General features: G+C 38.2%; 1 protein-coding gene across 11 annotated transcripts in view; it reads left to right on the top strand.

Moving 5' to 3' along the window:
- LOC113038793 (histone-lysine N-methyltransferase EHMT1-like) overlaps positions 1-19,839 on the top strand; it is a 33,178-nt gene extending 13,339 nt beyond the window's left edge. For 4 of the 11 annotated variants that reach the window (XM_026196459.1, XM_026196458.1, XM_026196452.1 and 1 more), the window contains exons 2-27: positions 5,277-5,364; positions 5,813-6,303; positions 6,474-6,636; positions 7,823-7,986; positions 8,206-8,358; positions 8,555-8,629; positions 8,800-8,911; positions 9,027-9,164; positions 9,783-9,928; positions 10,405-10,548; positions 10,726-10,952; positions 11,073-11,267; positions 11,378-11,460; positions 11,544-11,650; positions 11,866-11,988; positions 12,111-12,212; positions 12,885-12,989; positions 13,111-13,265; positions 14,745-14,912; positions 15,024-15,168; positions 15,338-15,415; positions 16,037-16,152; positions 17,090-17,176; positions 17,337-17,415; positions 17,722-17,897; positions 18,051-19,839. In XM_026196459.1, coding sequence (XP_026052244.1) covers positions 5,277-5,364; positions 5,813-6,303; positions 6,474-6,636; positions 7,823-7,986; positions 8,206-8,358; positions 8,555-8,629; positions 8,800-8,911; positions 9,027-9,164; positions 9,783-9,928; positions 10,405-10,548; positions 10,726-10,952; positions 11,073-11,267; positions 11,378-11,460; positions 11,544-11,650; positions 11,866-11,988; positions 12,111-12,212; positions 12,885-12,989; positions 13,111-13,265; positions 14,745-14,912; positions 15,024-15,168; positions 15,338-15,415; positions 16,037-16,152; positions 17,090-17,176; positions 17,337-17,415; positions 17,722-17,897; positions 18,051-18,234 — 3,804 coding nt within the window. In that variant the 3' untranslated portion in view covers positions 18,235-19,839. Of the gene's footprint in view, positions 1-1,891; positions 1,959-3,845; positions 4,030-4,564; positions 4,643-5,276; positions 5,365-5,812; positions 6,304-6,473; positions 6,637-7,822; positions 7,987-8,205; positions 8,359-8,554; positions 8,630-8,799; positions 8,912-9,026; positions 9,165-9,782; positions 9,929-10,404; positions 10,549-10,725; positions 10,953-11,072; positions 11,268-11,377; positions 11,461-11,543; positions 11,651-11,865; positions 11,989-12,110; positions 12,213-12,884; positions 12,990-13,110; positions 13,266-14,744; positions 14,913-15,023; positions 15,169-15,337; positions 15,416-16,036; positions 16,153-17,089; positions 17,177-17,336; positions 17,416-17,721; positions 17,898-18,050 lie in introns of those variants that run through there. The other 7 variants (XM_026196456.1, XM_026196460.1, XM_026196451.1 and 4 more) reach the window with 7 other exon arrangements.
- The last annotated feature ends 637 nt before the right edge of the window (positions 19,840-20,476 follow it).

Consider the following 20,476-nt stretch of genomic DNA (forward strand, 5'->3'; position numbering starts at 1 on the left):
GATATACATCACAGAAAAACGATCACAGCTTCTGCCTTAATGCTGACTTTAAATAGCATTGGAAACCAATGGACATTATACAAGTATAAACACTTTAGTTGGCTACGTTTTCAGATTTCACACACATTTTTAATTAAACTAGTGCCGTACAGTTTAAAAAAATATATGGTTACTTTGCAATTTAAATCTGAATTTGTCTGAAAAAAAAATATGTTTTGATTTCTGGCAGTCAGATCAAATATCGATGTTGAAAACGGTAAGTCAATTGTAGAGGCATTGCATTGAGGGAGACAGTATGTCTTATTGTGTGCTCTGTCGTATTTCTTCTTTTTCCCACATGTTGTTAGTAATTTCTCAGTAGGCATATAATATACTGCAGAAATGGTAAGAGTGGTGTGGTTGGTAATATGCTATTTCCAAACATAGAAATATTGTTGAGGAAGAACAATTTTGCAGGCCCAGGCCTGTTGTGTGATCCTTGGCTGCCAGTGTGATGAGACTAGACCACAGTAAATCTGAAATCATGCTTTTTGGATGTTTCCTGAGAGAGCTGTTCAGCAACCGTCCAGTTGCAGAGAGGCTTTAATGAGAAACGGGTTCTGTGACGACAAGACTGATGACACAGTTTAGTGGTTAGTCTTTGCTGCAAGATCTAAAGAATGAGGCCTGTTGGTTTTTTCCCCCTGATCTTTTTATTTCCCCGCATTTTTATTCTCCAAATGTGAACTGACCAAACATAGTGGGACAAGGTTTTTTGGCTTCGTTTTTTAATGTATGGTGTAATCATTTTGTTTTGTCAAATGGTTTCAGCCCTTGTTTAGTGTATTTACTGCTTTTGAATGGATTGGTCACATTGCCCTCTGCCTTGGCTTGCATTTAGGTGTCTTCATTGATTGCCATTCATGCATGAGTCACAGCCGCAGCTGACACACCGTACGGTTCCTTCAGCTCTGACGTTTGGTTGCACAAATAATTGGACGTTAAACTGAAATGAAGGTGTGAATCATTTTTAGCACTCTCATATTTCATACGTCCTCATTAAGACATTGCGCTCATGGCTTGCGGTGTGTGTTGAAACTATTAGGAAGGTGAGGTCAACGAAATCCTGATGGGGTTTTGTCTGCACTTTGATCTCGGCCGCAAAATGGCATGATACAAACCCCAGTCACCGTTTACTTCAGAATCCACAGCTCAGATTTATAAAGTCAAGTCTTAAAAATCCCCACTGGGTGGCTGATTAATTCTTAGCAGATACCTGAGAAGCTGATTGTATGCATATGGAATGGAAAAACCTGTTTGTTTGTGGGGAGTTGAAAAGTAATACTGCATTTGCACTTTCCATAGACACCAAAATAGGTAATTAGAGGAAAAACTATATCCCATCCAGCTTTAATAAAATGGTAAGATGGTTTAGTCTTCTCTATTGTAACAGATATTTATTTATGAGTAAAATTACATCATGGAGTAATATCCAGGGAATGGCTTAGAATTTTTTTTTCTTTTACGAACCCCAGTATAGTCTTATGTGGATGTATAATATTACGCAGCATAAAATTGAGTTATTTGATATAGACTCAGTTCTCAATCATATATTATATCTCAGGGTTTTTTTTAAGTAAACTTTAAATGTGTTGGTCTGCTCTCCCCAGTCAAGCCAAATCCCAATCCACCACCCCATATTCCGTGGAAAACATTCCCTGTCTGGCTTGTCGTATCAGTAAACACTGTGGTTACAACATGGTGGAACGGAGCAGAAGGCCCTTCCCTCCTCTCTCCTCTACTGAGCATGTTCCCTCTTTGGCCTATAGGGGGAGATCCAGGGAAACAACTGGATAATCGCAGTCAAATGCTTTTCTCTCAATGAGAGGAATGTGGGAGTTGATATCCGGGATTCATTTCAGCTGGTTTCCTTGGAAAATGTCTTGGCGATGAAAAGATCACTGGAGGCAGTGCTCAAGGTGACATGGCATGAAAGAGCTTGACATGATTTTGGGAGGTTCTTCTGTGTATGGAAAATGATTGGAAATGCTGATTTATTGGTTCTTGATAATTTCTGGTGTTGCTGTGCCAAGTTGTTCTTCCTTTTGAAACAGTGAGTTGTAGTACTGAAAACAACCATGCATGCTAGGTATGCAAGTAGATTGGGATATACTAGCTGTGGATATTGGGTCAGAGCATCTGTGACCTTGTGCAACATGGTGATGGTGCCAGATTGTTGAAATCAGCTACAGATTTGCATTTGTTCATATTCTTGCACTTAGGCTTCTGAACTGCCAAAGTCTAGACTGGTTTTTTAGTTTTCGAAGCAGTAGGGAACTTTGTGTTCCCGTAAGTTCCCTTTTAATATTTAAAGCTAGTGCACACTTTGTGTTTGTGTTTGTGGCTGAATGAATTTCTTCCAGTTGTCCAATAAAACAAAGTGTTGTGTCATGAAATGACAGAGGGAGATTGAGTGAGGGTTCATATTAATCACTCTATTCTGATAGCAGTTCTCCATAAGATAACTTTTATCATACAAACAGTTAAGGAATAGCAGGCTAATTAAATATGGAAGCTAAGAACAAAAGAAGACAAAATGGGATACTCTAGTCAACCAAGCTAATTGGCTAGTCTGTTATTAGTTTAGTTTCCATTGAGGCCTACTAGACAACACTGTGTCAGTCCATGTATTATGGACTCTTATATACTTTTGTTGGATATTTGAAACCATTTATCTTTGTAAGCTAACCTGAGACATTTCTTTTCCAGAGACCCTTTTTCTCGTGTGCTAAGAATGTCTCTTCAGCTGTTCTCTCTTTGCTTAAGGAATGTTTTTCTAAAATAAGGAAAATAATGCTCTGAACAAATTTAAGAAATTTAAAAAGTGATCCAAACCAGGGGTACTTAATCAGTTTCTATGGGACACCTGAAAGATTTTGCTGTATTAAACCTATTAAACAGGCATTATGACTTCAAATAGACATGTTAGGACTGTTAACTGGTTTTAAAAATATGATAAAATATTCTGATTAATGCTTGTTACTTATTAAACAAAGCAATTCAATTTAGTAGTAAAGCATTCATAGACTGTCATATATATAGACTTCAGTAGCAGATTTCTTTACTCTTCTTCTCATTAACGTTTCTACTAATGACAGTGCGTTTTGTTTGTATAAATTGAGCTTTGGTGCTAACTGCATGCCATTATACAAAGAGTGCAAATGACTTGTTAATCTGGGTTTCATTCATGAATTCATTTGTGAAAGGAGGGGTACTTGAGCCTTATTGATGGGGCAGTTGAGGCACATAAGACAAAATGGTTGGGAAACACAGCTCTAGATCAAGGATTTGCTTAGAAGTTGTTGCACTCAAAGAAAATACTTTTTGCAGTAACCAAGATATGAGTAGATCAGAGGTGCAGCTGAATGCTGGGAAAACAATGATCCCGCCATAGCAGTCCTCAGAGTTACCCTCAATCTAATGGACTGATTTGATAAGGTGTGATGGGGTCTTTGTAGTGTCAGTGGGGCAGATCTTGCCTGGTTTGGGCAGGGAATGGGGGGACTCTTATTATGAAGTGGCTCCCCTTGTGGCGAGAGAGGAACAGAAAGCCACACGACCTCCTTTGTTGCAAGAGCAGCTCCAACGAACGAGCGGCAGACATTTTCTGGCTGTGGAACGGAAGGCAGTCAGTGGGTCTGCCAATCAGATGAGGTCTGGGGATCTGGGCTGGGGTGGGGGAGGGGACAGACAGTGAGAGAAAGCTTGGATTTGCTTGTAATTACTGCACCCTGTGACCTACCTCTTCCTTTCTGAGCCTCGCTGCAGAGATTCACTCCAGTAGTTGGAGGCTTGTATGTGAGTGAGACTGGATGCACCACTTCAGTTGCATGGCTCGAGGACGTCTGAATTGCTTCCAGACAAAAAAGAAAAATCAACAAGTCTATCTCATCACCTCATGCCTCGCTGTTTCTTCCCTATCAGGGGTTGATTTTAAACATGTCTCTTCAATGACAAGCGAATTGAGTGAAGCTGGAATCCTTGATGCAGGTGATCACCTGACGTTGATGCAGGTTTCTCCATGCTACTTGGGATGTGGTAGTAAGATGAGTAGTAGCTCAAAGGATTACGCATGTTCTCAGGTGCTTTCCTAGGCCAAAGAGAGCTTGATCTGCTCTGTCCGACTGTATGGGAGTCCTGTAGATGCACACTGTCTTTAGGAACGAGACCTCTGGACATCAGGCACTCTTTCTAGAGTTGTGCTTTTTTGTTGTTGATTTTGTTAGAACTCAAGGATGTGGCATATTTGATGGTACCAGCATAAGGATGTTTGCACATTTTTTGTATATTTTGTTGTATCCATCAAGGGCAGTTTTTTGGACTCTCAATGCACCTTTTCCATGAAGTCTCAAATTTGTCTTTGTTTTTGCAGGGAGCTTTGAATCTACTTGCTGAAACATGGATTTGTTGCCAGTGGGTTGTTTTTTATTGCATTACAGTTGCAGGAGAGATGTTCCACATGGGCGTTGGGTCAGGCTGTCTACTTCCAGTGGACCAATAGCCAAGAACGAAAGTAACCAATTCTAACAGAACATAAAAAATGAGAGAGAGAGAGGGACAAGGGTGCATTAGGAAGCAAGTCCATGCTCGGCCTCATTGTCCAGTGTGTTTTCTTTTCCTGTTCATTTTCTCATGTTGTTGGTGTTGTTGCAAATGCTATGATATTATTAAGCCTGGTCATTTTGATTATTGAATGGAGATTTTAGGTGTAATTAACCTGTAGAAAGGCTTTTGCTGAAACCAGTTATTGGGAGATACTGAATCTCTTGAAAATATTAACTTGACTCAGGAGTGATTGACAGCTCAAAGCCTAGCCAATCAAAGACCTTGTTATTCAGATGTTGTTTAGACCGAACCTTTGGGAAAAGCCTCTCACGTTCCCAAAGGGTGTCTAAATGTTTTTCCTTTTTCTTTCTCGCCATTGCTTGTGTTTTGTTGCCGCTAGCCATAAATGCTGTTGTTTTAGAAACAGTGGGTCCTTTAATTTAGATCCAAACTTTAATTTGATCCGCTTTCATTCTCATTACCTCTTTAATTGTTTTAGACCGGTTATTCCTGCCACCAGCCTGGCTTGGACATTGTAAAGTTTGATCAATTGGCTTTATGCATTCTCCCCTCTCCTTAAAAGAAAAAATATTGCTTACTGCTTTGATACTCCATAGTTTGCACTTACACATTTTACACAGTATTACATATGTTATGGAAATCCAGTAATTCAACAGTGTGCTTGTTTTCAGCTCTCCAGTTCGGCCAATGGGAATTCGGGCAAGAGGGAAACCATGAAGTCCGAGGGGACAAAAGAGTCTCGCAGTGATCCAGAAGAGGGTAAATACTAAATTTATTTTGATACATGAGCATTTATGATATAATGTTTATGGCAACATTTTGGTTGTTTATCGACTCATTTCACTCTTGATAGCCATGTCTTAACACATATTGACTTGTTCTTTACTGTTTAGTGAGTTAATTTTTTTTTCTAATTCTATTTTTTATTTTTTATTTTTGGTGCAAAATTTGAAATATTATACCTAGACCAGATGTCCAACATAAACAAGGATGATTGGGAAAACTATTATATTATTTTTTTTTCTCCAGAAGTATTGATTTATTATTTAAGTGTTTAATAAAACACATTAGCTTTAAAAATACTGGCCTTCTGGTCTCTGGCACTGGTAACTTCCATTGTAAGTGTCTTACTTTTATGTTTTATGTTGTGCCAAGTTGCTTTGAACCTGAAACAATCTCGTAACTTTTTCTGTTATTTTTCTTATAGGAGGAGATGAAGATCACTCGAATGGGGAAGTCAACCCTCTCAAAGAGGCCAATGAGCTGAATGGGACCTATGAAAACACGGACACAAAGAGAACTGAACAGAGCCTTTCTGCAGGGTCACCAGCCCGATCCTCAACCGCGGAGAACGGACTGTCTGAGACTGAGCCGCCCCATGGCTCTACAGTGGGCAGTAATGGATATATTCTAAGCAAACAACAGGAAGACACAGTGTCAGCCCCACATAGGACTAACTGGTCCCCTGTATGGGGTTCCACATTGGGGCATGGGACTAAAAGCTCGCCAACTTCAGCTTCTACATTGCGACCCCCTGACCAGTGTTCTTCAAACAGTGCTGCAAGCCCAGGACCGAGTCCAATAGAGAGACAAGCGGATACAGAGACTAAAAATGGCATAGTATCAAATACACCTCCTCCAACGATACATCGCGCACGCAAAACTATGTCAAGGCCGGCCTCAAACCAGACACTAAAGGTAATGAGGATCTACCGCAGTGAAACACTCTTCTACATCAGCTGCACTAGTCATGACAGCAGTGCATTCAACACTGAACATCCCACAATGCCGTGTTTTGGTCTTTTTTTAGGTCTGCTCATGACTCATGGTCATGGATACATATAATCGCATTTCTGTTCCTCCTTCAGCTTTTGAATAGGGAAAATAAGGAGCCAGTCGTGGTGAAAGATGACAGTCTGGGCAAACCAGAGACAGTGCAGCCTCAGTCATCTCCAATCCAGAATCAGCTACCTCAAAGCCAAACTGACGCCACATCTGTACTGAACACCACACCAGCCAAGCCACAAACAGGTTATACACTGTATTACCTTTCTTTGCATCCAATAAAACTGATTGCTCTAAAGCTGTTTTGATGGGGCTTTACATTATATTTACATATATTGATCTATCTATCTATCTATCTATCTATCTATCTATCTATCTATCTATCTATCTATCTATCTATCTATCTATCTATCTATATATATATATATATATATATATATATATATATATATTCTGATAAAACAAAATAATGTTATTAAAAATATATATATTTATCTATACTGGATTGATTTATACTAGTTGTTGGATACTTTATTGTGCTGATTTCAACAAATTATTTATAAATCACTAAATGTTATAATTTAATATTAAGGAATTTAATCTTTAGCAAGTCAATGTGTTTTTCATTCTGTTTGTATTAGTGTTATGAAATTATTACATTTTACAACTAAGTATGCAGTGATGGCCAAGATTATTAGAACACTTACTAAGCATATTTAAGAGGGTTTTGTTGAATTGGCCATTACAATACCCATAAACAAACTACCTGGGACAGAAGGCTTCTGCTGGAACATTGAAAATGATGGACTGGCCCCCTCAAGGAGGCTTTACTCCACTCTTTGGCTCTCAGGAAATATATTGACACTATGCCAGAGAGATGTGCTGCTGTAATTGCTGCAAAATGTGGACAAACCAAATATTAAAGTTAAAAGTGGATAAAAACAGTATGACTCACTTAATCTTATATCTGTGCTCAGAGCATCCATCTGAATGCTTCATGAACATTATGAAATTAAATCATGTTTTTGAGGCAATAAAAACTCTGAACATTTTTTTTTTTCAGATCTGTCAGGTGCTCTAATAATTTTGGCACAACTACATATATGTATTTGGGGCACTGCCATATTTTTTTATATATATATATATATATATATATATATATATATATATATAAATAAATAACTCAGCAACTGTCTAAACTTTTATTTTTGACAAAAAATAGTAGACAAATGGAAATTTCTGGTAAAATTTGCAGCAACATGTTCATCAATTATATTAACATTGTCAAACATGGTTCAAGTTCAAATTGAAATGCAGATAATTTTTTAACTGTTTGACAGTTTTTCATAAAAATGATCATATTGCTTTTACAAAGAAACGAGTGCTTGAAAACAGGCTTGTATACCAGAATTCTCCCTTTATGCATTGACAGTTGAACCCAGACCTGTCTCTCCCTCAGTAGCAGCCATGTCAAGGAAGAAGAAAAGAAAGATGGGAACTTATAGTCTTGTGCCCAAGAAGAAAAATAAAGTCTTAAAACAACGCACAGTTCTGGAGATGTTTCAGCGTATGTCCCAGTCTCCACCCAACCCTCAGGTGAAAGATCGGACCTCCAGATTTGAACCTAAAGAGTGAAAAACCGGCTTTTATATTGTGTTGTGAAAATAATCTTTGAGTAGTTCAGTCTTTACCCCATAAGGAACCTTATCTAAATATTTTTGGATTGGTAATTGGTTAACCTTTTCTGTACTTTGTAAGCCAAGGCATGTGGAGGTAGACATCTAATGCCACCCTTTTTATTCCTTGGTTTCACAGTTGTCAAAGGAATCAGTTCATGTGAATGGTGAGAATGAGTCTGATGAAGAAGAGTCAGAGGAAGGAGAAGACACAGACGAGGATCAGGAGCTGGTCAGAGAGGGTGGAGCCAAAGCCTCTCTGGAGGGACCCAAGTTAGCTTCAGTTTCTCAGGTGGGAATTGAGCAATACAACTCATGAGCCAATGGAAAATGGTCTCATCCATTACTTTCTTCCATCTTGTCAGTTATTTCCTTGATTAATTTTTTTTTTTGGCCAAACGGCTTGTTCACTGAATCTGTGAACAAGTAAAGTAACGCCTACAACACATTACATTCCCCTGTTTATTTGTTAATTTTTCATTCAAAAGCCTCTTGAAGAAGAACATGAGTCTGAGGAGTCACCGGAGGGCGAAGGTGAAGAGGAAGGGGATGAATCAGACTTGGTGAGTCCCCAAGCATTCTCTAATACCGAGTATCAATAAATACAGTATAATCAAGGGACATCTAGATAAAATGCTTGGAGACTAGTGAGTTTCACAGATTTGATTTGAGGTTTCTGAGATAATGCTTTGTTTCAGTCTGTGGACTGTAAGTTACTTCTGTTTCTCCTCAGAGTTCAGAGTCCAGTTTGAAAAAGAAATGGAAAAAGAAAGTCAAGGGGGACCACGCCTGGCTCCGACCATCAAGGAAACGCAAGAGGAAATCGAAAGCGAAAACTCTTTCAGGTACGGTAAATGTTAAAATCCATGCTTTCCTCAAATATCTGCTGAATCCCAACAACTTGGCTGTTAATGATTTTCATTTACAAATCTCTTTATGTCTGTTCAATCATAACCCCAGGAATGGAGTCCCAGTCTCAATCTGAGAGCCAGGGATCACTATCAGCCCCTTCTGACAACAGGACAGAGTATAAAGAAGTCCCACTCGACTCCCTCAACCTAGCGGCACAGGAAGCCTTACTGTCATCTAAGAGTACAGGTGAAATTCAATCCTTTGGCCATATTGGTTAGATAATAATGATAATAATAATAATAATAATAATAATAATAATTATTATTATTATAAGAATATTTTGCTATTTAACTTTGGAAAGCATTGAATGATGCAATGGTTTGCTTTTTGACTGTATGAGGAAATGCAAAGGGAAGTTTGTTTCTTGTTAAATGCTATATATAATTGTTGTCTTTTCAAGCTGCAATTTAAGTTCTTTAAACCAAGAGTTTTTGCTAGTTAAAAATGGCTACTTTATCTGCTTACAAATCAAATTTGTGGCAGACTGTTCCATTTGATTGGTTTCGAGCTCAGCATCTTGAAAGACGCATTTGTGTAAAGTTCAGAGCTTGATTACTGCAGGGCCTTTGTGGTGGCCTCCATCTTGGATAAAATGAGTCATCGAGACTCAGCTGATATTGTGCCCCCTGGTGGTCATGTGTCTATCGAAGAGAAATCCTGAAGCAGTTTGTGCTATCTGTGCAATGTTTGTCATCCATGTACATCTCATTATGAAGTAACATCGATTTCCCGCCATTGGTTTCCAAAATGATGGTCTTTCAGCTCTTTCTTGATTATTAGAGTCTTACAGATGGTGTTTCTCAGCTGTTTCAGGGTCAGTGAAGAGCACAGACGCCGACATGGTGCAGGAACTGCCCCTTTGCAGCTGTCGAATGGAGATGCCCAAGAGCCGAGAGATTCTGACGCTTGCGGACAGGAAGTGTATGGCGACTGAGAGCATTGACGGTCAGGTGAGATGGTTACCATTGTGAATATGTAGAACAATCATGGTGACAGTGATAGCATTTTCAGGAACACTTTATCTTGCTATGTACCATGGTTACTCAACTCTGGCCAATCTCGAGGTCCTCACTTTCTGATCACGCTAACCTGCCTCTCTGGTAATCCTGAAGATTTGCATTAGTTTGGTCAAGTGTGTTTGATTGTGGCTTGAGCTAAACTCTTCAGAAAACTGGACCTTGAGGGCCAGAGTTAAGAACGCCTACTATTTACCATCTGAATATAGGTCCCAATTTTTGGAATGAAATGAGGTGAATAATTCGATTCAGTACAGAAGTTCCTAGCATTCATCTTACCGCTGAATACTTGGCATCTTCTTTTTCTGTAATGTCTTGGTTGATGCTACGATACACTTTTTTTTAAACTCTTTTTAAAAGTCGAGGTTCTGAACTCTATTCTAATTGGTTCCCTGTTGTTCTGGGGGTAGCTGAGCCGTTGTCAGAGTGCAGTGCTGAAGCACGAGATGATGAGGCCTTCAAACTCTGTCCAACTGCTGGTTCTGTGTGAGGACCATCGCACGGGCATGGTCAAACATCAGTGCTGCCCAGGCTGTGGCTTCTTTTGCAGAGCCGTGAGTCTTTGGCTTTACCCATGCGAATATTTTTAGGTCTTTGATTGGGTTTAAGCATGACGAGCCAATGGCCAAGAAATTCTTGACTGAGTGCATGTGTCTGAAAAGCTTCAGAGTTTTTACTTCAGCCACATTGGAGCAAAACACTCAAAGGTACTTCATGTGGCCCTCGTGTAGGGTGTCTTCATGGAGTGTCAGCCAGAGGTGAACATCTCCCACCGGTTTCATCGAGCCTGTGCCTCGGTGCTCAACGGTCAGAGCTTTTGTCCACACTGCGGAGAGGAGGTCAGCAAGGCGAAAGAGGTCACCATTGCCAAGGCTGATACAACGTCTACCGTCCCTCTCATCCATGGCCCCTGCACGCCCAGCACCTCAGAGGGTAAAGCGGACACCACCACTGGAGGGTATGTGCAAGCTGTTTCATTTATGTACCTAGGTAGGACATTCTGTATATATGCTTTTATGATTTTTTGTTGTTTTTTTCTCAAATTTTTGGATTTTAATTGTTTTGTTGGTCATTAAAGGTCCACTCGGCTCTCTGTTCTTGGAGAGGGCAAAGCAGATAGCACCTTATCCAGACCTACACAGTCACAGGACACATCTGTGTCCCCTTTGGGCTCGAAAACCGGGCCTGTTGGAGCTGGATTTGGAACCGTACTTCAACCGGGACCAACTAAAGAAACTCTAGAAAGTGTCCTGCTGGCTCTAGATGCAGAGAAGTAAGAAAACCAATTATGGCCTCTGATTTAGCAATATTATTCATACAACATGGGGTTCAATCATTATGAACACTTTATGAACATTATCATCTCTTCATTTCTTCTCCAAGACCCAAAAAGCTTCGATTTCACCCAAAACAGCTGTATATTTCTGCTAAACAAGGAGAGCTGCAGAAGGTCCTACTGATGCTGGGTAAGAGAGAGGGATAACATTGTTGTATTATTCATGGTAGTCTGCTCTGTGCTGGAAACTTCTCATTTCTTTCTCATTCTCAGTGGATGGGATAGACCCTAACTTTCAAATGGAGAGCCAAAACAAACGCACACCACTCCATGTAGCAGCTGAAGCGGGTCATCAGGAAGTCTGCCATATGCTGGTGCAGGTGAGGGCAAATGCTAGTGAACGAGTATTAACTTCACCACTTTTATCAAAACTTATCACCCTGTATTAATTTTTCTTCTTTAAAGCACAACAGATAAGTCTGTCATAGTTCTCAGATCTCAATTGCATATACAATTTTTACTTATTAAGATGTGTCATGCCTAGTTTAACCTCAGTGATTTTGTTGTCATTAAAATCAATGATCTTATTCCTCAGGCTGGTGCAAACCTTGACATGTGTGATGAGGACCAGCGGACGCCCCTGATGGAGGCCTGTGAGAACGATAATCTTGACACAGTGCGCTATCTTCTGAGGGCTGGAGCCATCGTCTCTAACAAGGTCAGCTGCCACGAGCAAGAGGGTTGATAAGCAAGTCTGTTTAGTACAACACTCAATAATCAATTGTTTTTAGATGAACATTCGCTCTGTTTGAGGACTGATCACATCCTTTGTTTTTTTAGGATGTTGAGGGTTCAACATGTCTCCATCTTGCTGCTAAGACTGGGCATTTCAGCATTGTACAACATTTGCTGTCTACAGGAATTGTAGATATTAACTGCCAGGTTTCCACCTTCTGTGTTTTTGGGGATTTCCATTATTTGAGTCGTTAGACTCTGCCAAACATAGTTCAGGAATTTCACAAAACAACCTCATCAATAGTCCTCCATTCCACTGATAACTACTCTTACTGATTTTTGTAATGAGTTTCATAAATGTTACAAGGCATGTTAAGGATGCACTACCAATTTTTTAATTTGTGTAGGTTTTTAATTTTTTTTATTTACAGTAATATAATACCTTATTGCATTTTTCTTTGGCTTTTAATAACTACAACAAAATAACTTTTCACTTTTTTATTTAAAAGTTTTTGTCAGTTTTATCTACAATTGTTGTTGTTATTATTATTATTATTATTATTTAATGATTCAAGGTATATACCTGTAGTTCTCAACGCAAGGGTCTGAAAATGTCAAAAATTAACCAGGTTGCATATGTTTTTTTTTTAATGGTTTCTAGACCTGCAAAAGCCATGCAAATTAATAAAATCTTAAAACACCATCAGCATTTTTATGATGCATATACATTGTTCAAGTTATTCCAAACTGCACTATTATAATATTTAATTGCATATAAATTGTGAGTAAATGGTATTAATGGTGCTTTCAGTATTGTTGTGGACAATAGGAGCCATTGGAGTCAAAAAGATTGACATGTAGTTGTATTTCTTGTTCCAGGATGATGGAGGTTGGACAGCCATGATTTGGGCCACGGAGTACAAACATGTGGACCAAGTAAAACTCTTGCTCTCAAAAGGGGCTGATATCAACATACGAGACAAGGTCTGCGTGCTGTGTTTTGTACTCTGGAAACTGCAGTTTAATATATCAGAATTACATCATGACTTAGACGGTTGAAAATGCAGTGTAATTGATCTGTTGCAATCATCAACTTTGATTGTAGGAGGGAAATATCTGTCTGCACTGGGCGGCATTCTCTGGGTGTTTGGAGATAGCTGAGATCCTCCTGGATGCAAAGTGTGATCTCAACGTCATCAACATCCACGGAGACTCACCTTTGCACATAGCATCACGGGAGAGCCGGCTGGAATGTGTGAAGTGAGTAAACCTCCACTTGGTTTTATTGATCCAGACTGATTGATTGGGAAACTTCCTTTCAGTCTTACAGGTCTGTAGTGAGCTAGGCTTATTTACATCCTCCTAAAAGATAACTGTACTGCAGGATTACACGCATATCCGATGTACTGCAGTCTAATCAGGTGCTTGTGTAGATCCTAATCAGCTTAAAGCTGCATTTTTTTTATTGGAGACTGGATCAATGTCATGTAGATTCATTGGAGCTGAACGCTAGCTATAAAGGCTTGCGCTCATCATTTCCTGGACAAATTTTATTATGGATCCGTTGGCAGGCAGTTACAGTGATGGGTTGGAGTCTTGAATGTAGTATTGCAACAGGAGAAGATAGATTACAAATATATTTTTCATCCTAAATTGGTTTGTTTCAGGTCCACCTCCGAATCCAAACAAAACCTTTAAATTGAGGATGATTTTGTTTAAGACAAAAACTTTTTTTTGTTTTGGAAAATGGTATAGTTCACAGGTTGTTGTTGTTCTTGTTTTAGTAGTTATTGTAGTAGGGGTGGGCGCAGTAAATGGTCAAATTAGGTCAAATTATAATTTGGCAGTTTTTTTACTCATCCTCAAGGCATCATATGTGTATATGACTTTTATCGTTCAGACGAATCCAATCTGAGTTATAAATAAAAATAAAAAAAATCCTGGCTATTCCAAGTGTTATTATTGCAGTGGGTAGGTGTTTGTCTTTAATGGTCTAAAACATGGTAATACGTGCATCCATAATAAAATGTGCCTCACACAGCTCCGGGGCATGAATAACGGCCTCTTGTAGCAATTCCATGCGTTTTTGTAAGAAAAATATCCATATTTCAAACATAATAAAAACGTTTCTCTTACTTCTGTTGACTGTTGTACGTGGAAGCTGTTCCGGCAGATGATGTAGGATGAATACATCGCGCACACACCTCTGAGATATGCTAGTCTCATGATTTCGTTTACAGAAGCAAAAGATTGCATTCGTCTGAAAAAAGTAATTTATATATATAACTAGGATGGCTTGAGGGTGAATAAAACACAGGCTCATTTTCATTTTTGGGTGAACTAACCCTCTTAAGTGAAAGCGAACAGCTGAGAAAGAAAACGTGTAACAGTATTAGACTGCTCTTAAAGTGACAGCAGTCTAATATTTCTGTCATCCATGTTAATCAAACAACAAAAGATATAAAATCTTTCAGTACTTTTGAATAAATCACTTGTAACTTTAATATGAAGAAATATGCATTTAATCTACAGTGAAAAATATGCAGCTTTTTATACATTTGATTACTTTATATAATCAATATTATGTAGTATAAATTATTTTTTTGTCATATATATCATTACTGTAAAATAAAATTACACTTTTTTTTTTTATCATATTGCTCACCCCTAAGTAGTAGTAGTAGTAGTAATAATAAAAATAGTTGTTTGTCCTAACCTTCAAGAATGCATTTTTTATAGCTTGTTTCTGTCGCGGGGTGCTGACATAAACTTCGAGAACAAAGAAGGAGAGACCCCCATGGATTGCTGCAGCCAGAACTCGAAGGTTTGGAACGCACTTCAAGCCAGCAAAAAGCAGAGAGAAGCTAACAGCAACCAGACTGGCACAGTAGAGAAGCTTCTCAGCAGGTAGATCTTAATTCATATCTCACCATCCTCCAGATCACAGTATTGAACTGTTTATCGACACCAGAACTAAGACCTAAATTAGTCTATAAATTACTGTGTAACCGTGTTTAGGGACATCGCCAGAGGCTACGAGAAAGTCCCCATCCCGTGTGTGAATGCAGTGGATAGCGAACCCTGTCCTGACAACTACAAATACGTCCCCGATAGCTGTGTGACGTCCCCCATGAACATTGACAAAAATATCACCCACTTGCAGGTAAATAAGCTAAAAAATACTTTTATTGTAACACTTTTCAAATCTCATTGATTCATTGTTTTGGCAGTGTAGACAAATAAGCGTTGGCTGGTTAGCTAAACTTTGAATAAGTGATATATACCTCCAAACTTAGAAAGATGATGTATAATGGTGTTGTTTCATTCCACAGTACTGCGTCTGTAAAGATGATTGCTCCTCAGCTAGCTGCATGTGTGGCCAACTCAGCCTGCGTTGCTGGTATGATAAAGTAAGTCCATTTCTGAACACTTCCATTTTTAGGATCTAATAACTAAGCTGCTAGAGATGTTATATGTAAATTCTGAATATACTGGTAATTCTGAAGCATAGTTACATGAATTACTAGCCCTAACCTGTTGTTAATATAATTTGATTTGGCAAACATCTCCACCTAGAGGAGGAATAAGCTAAGTACAAGACCGTGTGAGATGGTCTAGGCAAAATTATTAGTGTTGCTAAATCAAATATCACTATTACTAAAGCCCACACTCAGAGGTAGGCGTTTGTTAATTGTATTTTAAGTAATAAACTGCCTTACCATAATATTGATATCTTTGTCTAAGCAATAAAACTGATAAATAATAGGCGACCTGAGCATTATCTATGAATACATAATATCATAAAGACTCTTTTGTTTAAGGCTAGTAATGTAGCTAAGTAGAAACCACCCAGAACACAGTAGAAACTGCATAACAGTGGCATGAAAACCACTCAAAATAATCTAGCATCATCGTGGAAACTTATGAATGCAGAGCAATACAGACATTTTTTTTTTTTTAAGATCGTTACATTTTTGTTGAAATGTGCTTTTTAGTATTAGAGTTCAAATGCTTTGTGTTTGTGGCATCAGGAGAGCCGTCTGCTGCCTGAGTTCTGTAATGAGGAGCCACCTCTTATATTTGAGTGCAACCATGCCTGCTCCTGCTGCAGAACCTGCAAGAACCGTGTGGTACAGAACGGACTGAGGTACCTCACTTCCACATGCATTCTGGATGATTAAACCCCCTTTTCAACAGCTGTCAGATTAAACAATAACAACACATGTATTGAAATGTGATGTCATTATGGCGTTTTTTCTTTTTTATTGGTTTTTCTTATTTTTTTCCCTTAATATGCTGATTTATGCAGATTCTATTTATATATTTATATATTTCATTTTGAAAACTCCTTATCCAGAGAACAGGTAGGGTGACTGATAGCTTTATATATATATATATATATATATATATATATATATATATATATATATATATATATATATATATATATATATATATATATATATATATATATATTAGTGCTGTCAAATGATTAATCAAATCCAGAATAAGTTTTTGTTTATATACTATATGAATGCGTACTGCTTATTTATTTATCAATATATAAACGTAAACACATACAGTATATATTTAAAAAAATATTTACGTGTATATACATTTATATTGTTTTATTTTATTTTATATATACATATATTTTATATATAAACATAGTATATTTTTCTTAAATATACACGTGTTTGTATGTATATATACATAATAAATATACACAGTACACTCTTATATTATGTAAACAAAAATGTTTATTTTGGATGCGATTAATCACGATTAATTGTTTGACAGCACTAATATATATATATATATATATATATATATATATATATATATATATATATATATATATATGAACACAAAATATATTGAAAAGTTTATTTTACTAAAAATCTTGGAATATTGCATTAAAAATATAATAATTCAAACAGGAAATGTGCACTCCAAAAATAATACAAAATAAAATGTGAAAAAAGCAGTCTGACCAACCCTTTAGTATTCAGATATACTTGTTGTTCTATTGTAGTACTGTATATGATCTGGATTGAGTGGGATCCTCTTAAATGATTTCTTAGGATAAGACTGCAGTTGTTCAGGACGCAGATGATGGGATGGGGTGTCAAGACATTACAGGATATCCCGCAAGGAACATTTGTTTGCGAGTGAGTTTCGTATGTTTCTAAAGGTCATTGAGGCCTGTGTTATATCTTCCTGTTTCAGTCTAACTGTGTGTGTCTGTGCAGATGTTTGTTTAGGTGTGTATGTATGGATATGGTCATGTGCTTAGTGTTTGTACCCTAATGTTTCATTCCATTCCAACAGATACGTGGGTGAGATCATCTCTGACGCCGAAGCAGATGTCAGAGAGAATGACTCCTATCTTTTCAGTCTGGACAGTAAGGTATCGCCATCTTAGGATGACTCCCCTTCAAAATCACATTACCTCTCCTCTCTGCTCCCGTCATTTCACCTATATATATATATATATATATATATATATATATATATATATATATATATATATATATATATATATATATATATATATATATATATATATATCCATATATCCTTTAGTCCAATTTTACCAAAAATATTATATATAATTGTTTTTCTGTACATATTTATTGCTGAATAAAATTTCACATCCCATTTTCTCCAGTCTGGCATCACTCCACAAATGTATTTTCTGTCGTTGCTGTTGCAGATGGGTGATATGTACTGCGTAGATGCACGTTTCTACGGCAACATCAGCCGCTTCATAAACCATCACTGTGAGCCGAATCTATTCCCCTGTCGAGTGTTCACCTCTCACCAGGACCTCAGATTTCCTCACATCGCGTTCTTCGCCTGCAAGAACATCAGTGCCGGAGACGAACTTGGGTCTGATTCACATTAATATCCATCTACTTGCTAATTCTCAATTTAGATTGACTCCAGATGTTAGCTTCCCGTCATGAACTTTATGAAAGCATTCATTGATGCTCATTTCTTTTTTATTAGAACAGAAATTTAGAATTCCTCTCCCCTTCTCAGGTTTGATTACGGTGATCACTTCTGGGATGTAAAAGGGAAGCTGTTTAGCTGCCAGTGTGGCTCGTCCAAATGCAAGCACTCAGCCGCCACCATCGCACAGACACAGGCAGACAGTACTCCAGGAGACCAGCATCCCAGCGTCCTGCCCGATACCAGCTCATCCACCCCCTCCAGCCCCAGCTAAACCCATCTTTCTAGCGTAAAACATCCGGTTCTCCTTCTTCTACCAGCCTGTCACCTCCCATCACCAGCACAGGCGCACCTCTGCCATCTCTAATCAGCTCCGGTTACCAACACGGGCCACTTGATGCTACACCCTCAGTGCCATGTTTAGCTCTGGTGGTCTGAAAGCCTGATTGGTTGAAGCAGTTTAAGGGTTTAAAGTCTTGAAGGCGAGAGGTGCACAACTGGACTGGTTTTTCAGGTGTTTGGTATGCACATTTTGTATAGGTTTTTTTATTGTCAGACAGCCCCTTTGGACCATGTTCTTGTCTGACATCATCAAAAGAGCTCAAAATTGAGTTTTTGTTTTTTATTATTGTGAGAATGAACCAGTTTGAACCAATGAATGGATTTTGCAACAGGTTTCTTTTGAAAACGACCTTATTCTTGTCGCACAGTGTTCTCCTGCCCGACTCGAACTTCTGCGTCATTTCTTGTCATCCTTCATGAACTTTATTCTTCAAAGTTTTACGTTACCCAGTCAAGGTCAGCAAAAACTGAATGATCGATTCCCAAATCCCAAATGAGTTTCAAATAATGTTCATTTATGCATCCGTTCGTTTTACTGTACTTCTGATTTTAGTTTTTGGAACATCACGGAATATGGAGAAAATTTTGTAAAGGTATTCAAAGACCAACCTCCCTTTTTTTTTAGTAGCCTTTTCTCAGTCCTTCAGCTGTATTAACTTGAGATGAGTTCGTCATTAGCGCCCGTCGCGCGTGTCCTCTGATTGGTTCACAGACGCAGGACGTCACGTCAGTGCTACCAAAATCATGAAAAGGCCTCTGAACAGGACATTTTTGGCCTATATATTCAGCCCAGAGTATAAATGCGTTTTAATGGCGATTCACCATTAGAAGTGCAAATGAATCCTGGACGAGTCTCAAAACAAGCCCTATGGGTTATTTCCTGCATGTTACAGGCCTGGATTGACACAGCTGTTGATAAATGCATATTACTTGCACCCCCATCAATGCAAATGAAAACTGTAAAATATCTCTGTATGTACTTTCGGTCACAATGATGGAACCTTTCAGCATGCTTTCGAGACACGTGCTCTAGGAATAGGACTGGAACGAATGAAATGCGGTTGGGTATAGAAAAACGCAAATGGTGCTGAAAAGGGTTTTTGTTATGTTTATTTTTTTATTACTCACTAAGTGAATACAAGTTGTAAAATACGATGAAGAAGCAAGTGTTTCTTTTTTTTTTTTTTTTTTTTCATCTGTATTTTTTTATTTGGCCTCTAAGCTGTAGTTTGACAAAATTAGCCTGTATCAGTTTTGTCCCATAAGTTCATGTCGTTAGTGAAACTATTACAGTCTTTTTAAGCGTTGATAGTGTAGTCATGTCCTTTGTGCAAATCCAGACATAGAGATACAAAACACTGCAAACCGAGGAGGGGAAGAAAACTGTAACATATTTCTGGACCGTGAAACATGATGCACAATCTTACTGGTTGTGTTTTTCTTTTTCAATAAATTTACTACTAATAAAAGAGAAACATCTCTGTCACTATTATGCAAAAATAACGATGCAAATCTGAAATAAACGATCTCTGCTGTTCATCGCATAACACTTTTTTTTAAGGAAGGAGACAAGTCACTTTAAACCCGTGTGGCCACAAATGAGACCAAAGGAGTTTTTGGAAGCAAAGCAGGAAGTCTTTTGATTATTTATAAAGAAGTGTGCTTTTGTTTTGTTTTATAAACTTCCTGATTATTTGAGTTTCTTGGTTTTAATTGATCAAATGAACTGGGAGCTGATGATTGAGGCTTTCTGACTTGACGGTAAGGCTTTTAACTAATGAGACAGGAAACCGCCTTTCCGCATTCCACTGCTGCAAACTTTAAAACCTGAGTATGTCTCACTATTCCAGTGGTCAGCACAAGTATGAGGATCACGCACTGTGGATACACTGTGTTACGGCTGAGAAACCTGATCGTGACAAGTAGGTTAACAAGTAGACCGGGCCATGATGAGATCAGCACGGCGTAGCTCTGACTGGAAGGAGAGGAAATCAGCTGTCATCTATGGTAGGATGTTCATTGGGTTTGTCTTTCGAGGTTGCTGTGTCATTAACTGGGTTGTGGATTGTTATTCATCCCTCACAGTGAACCCTTCACTTATTTTAATGATAGATGAAGATTATGTAAATAACTTGTTTTAGTGGCATTTAGGTTTAGTGACATTAAATGATGAG

Source organism: Carassius auratus, chromosome 21 (genome assembly GCF_003368295.1).
Source record: "Carassius auratus strain Wakin chromosome 21, ASM336829v1, whole genome shotgun sequence".
NCBI classification, from domain to species: domain Eukaryota; kingdom Metazoa; phylum Chordata; class Actinopteri; order Cypriniformes; family Cyprinidae; genus Carassius; species Carassius auratus.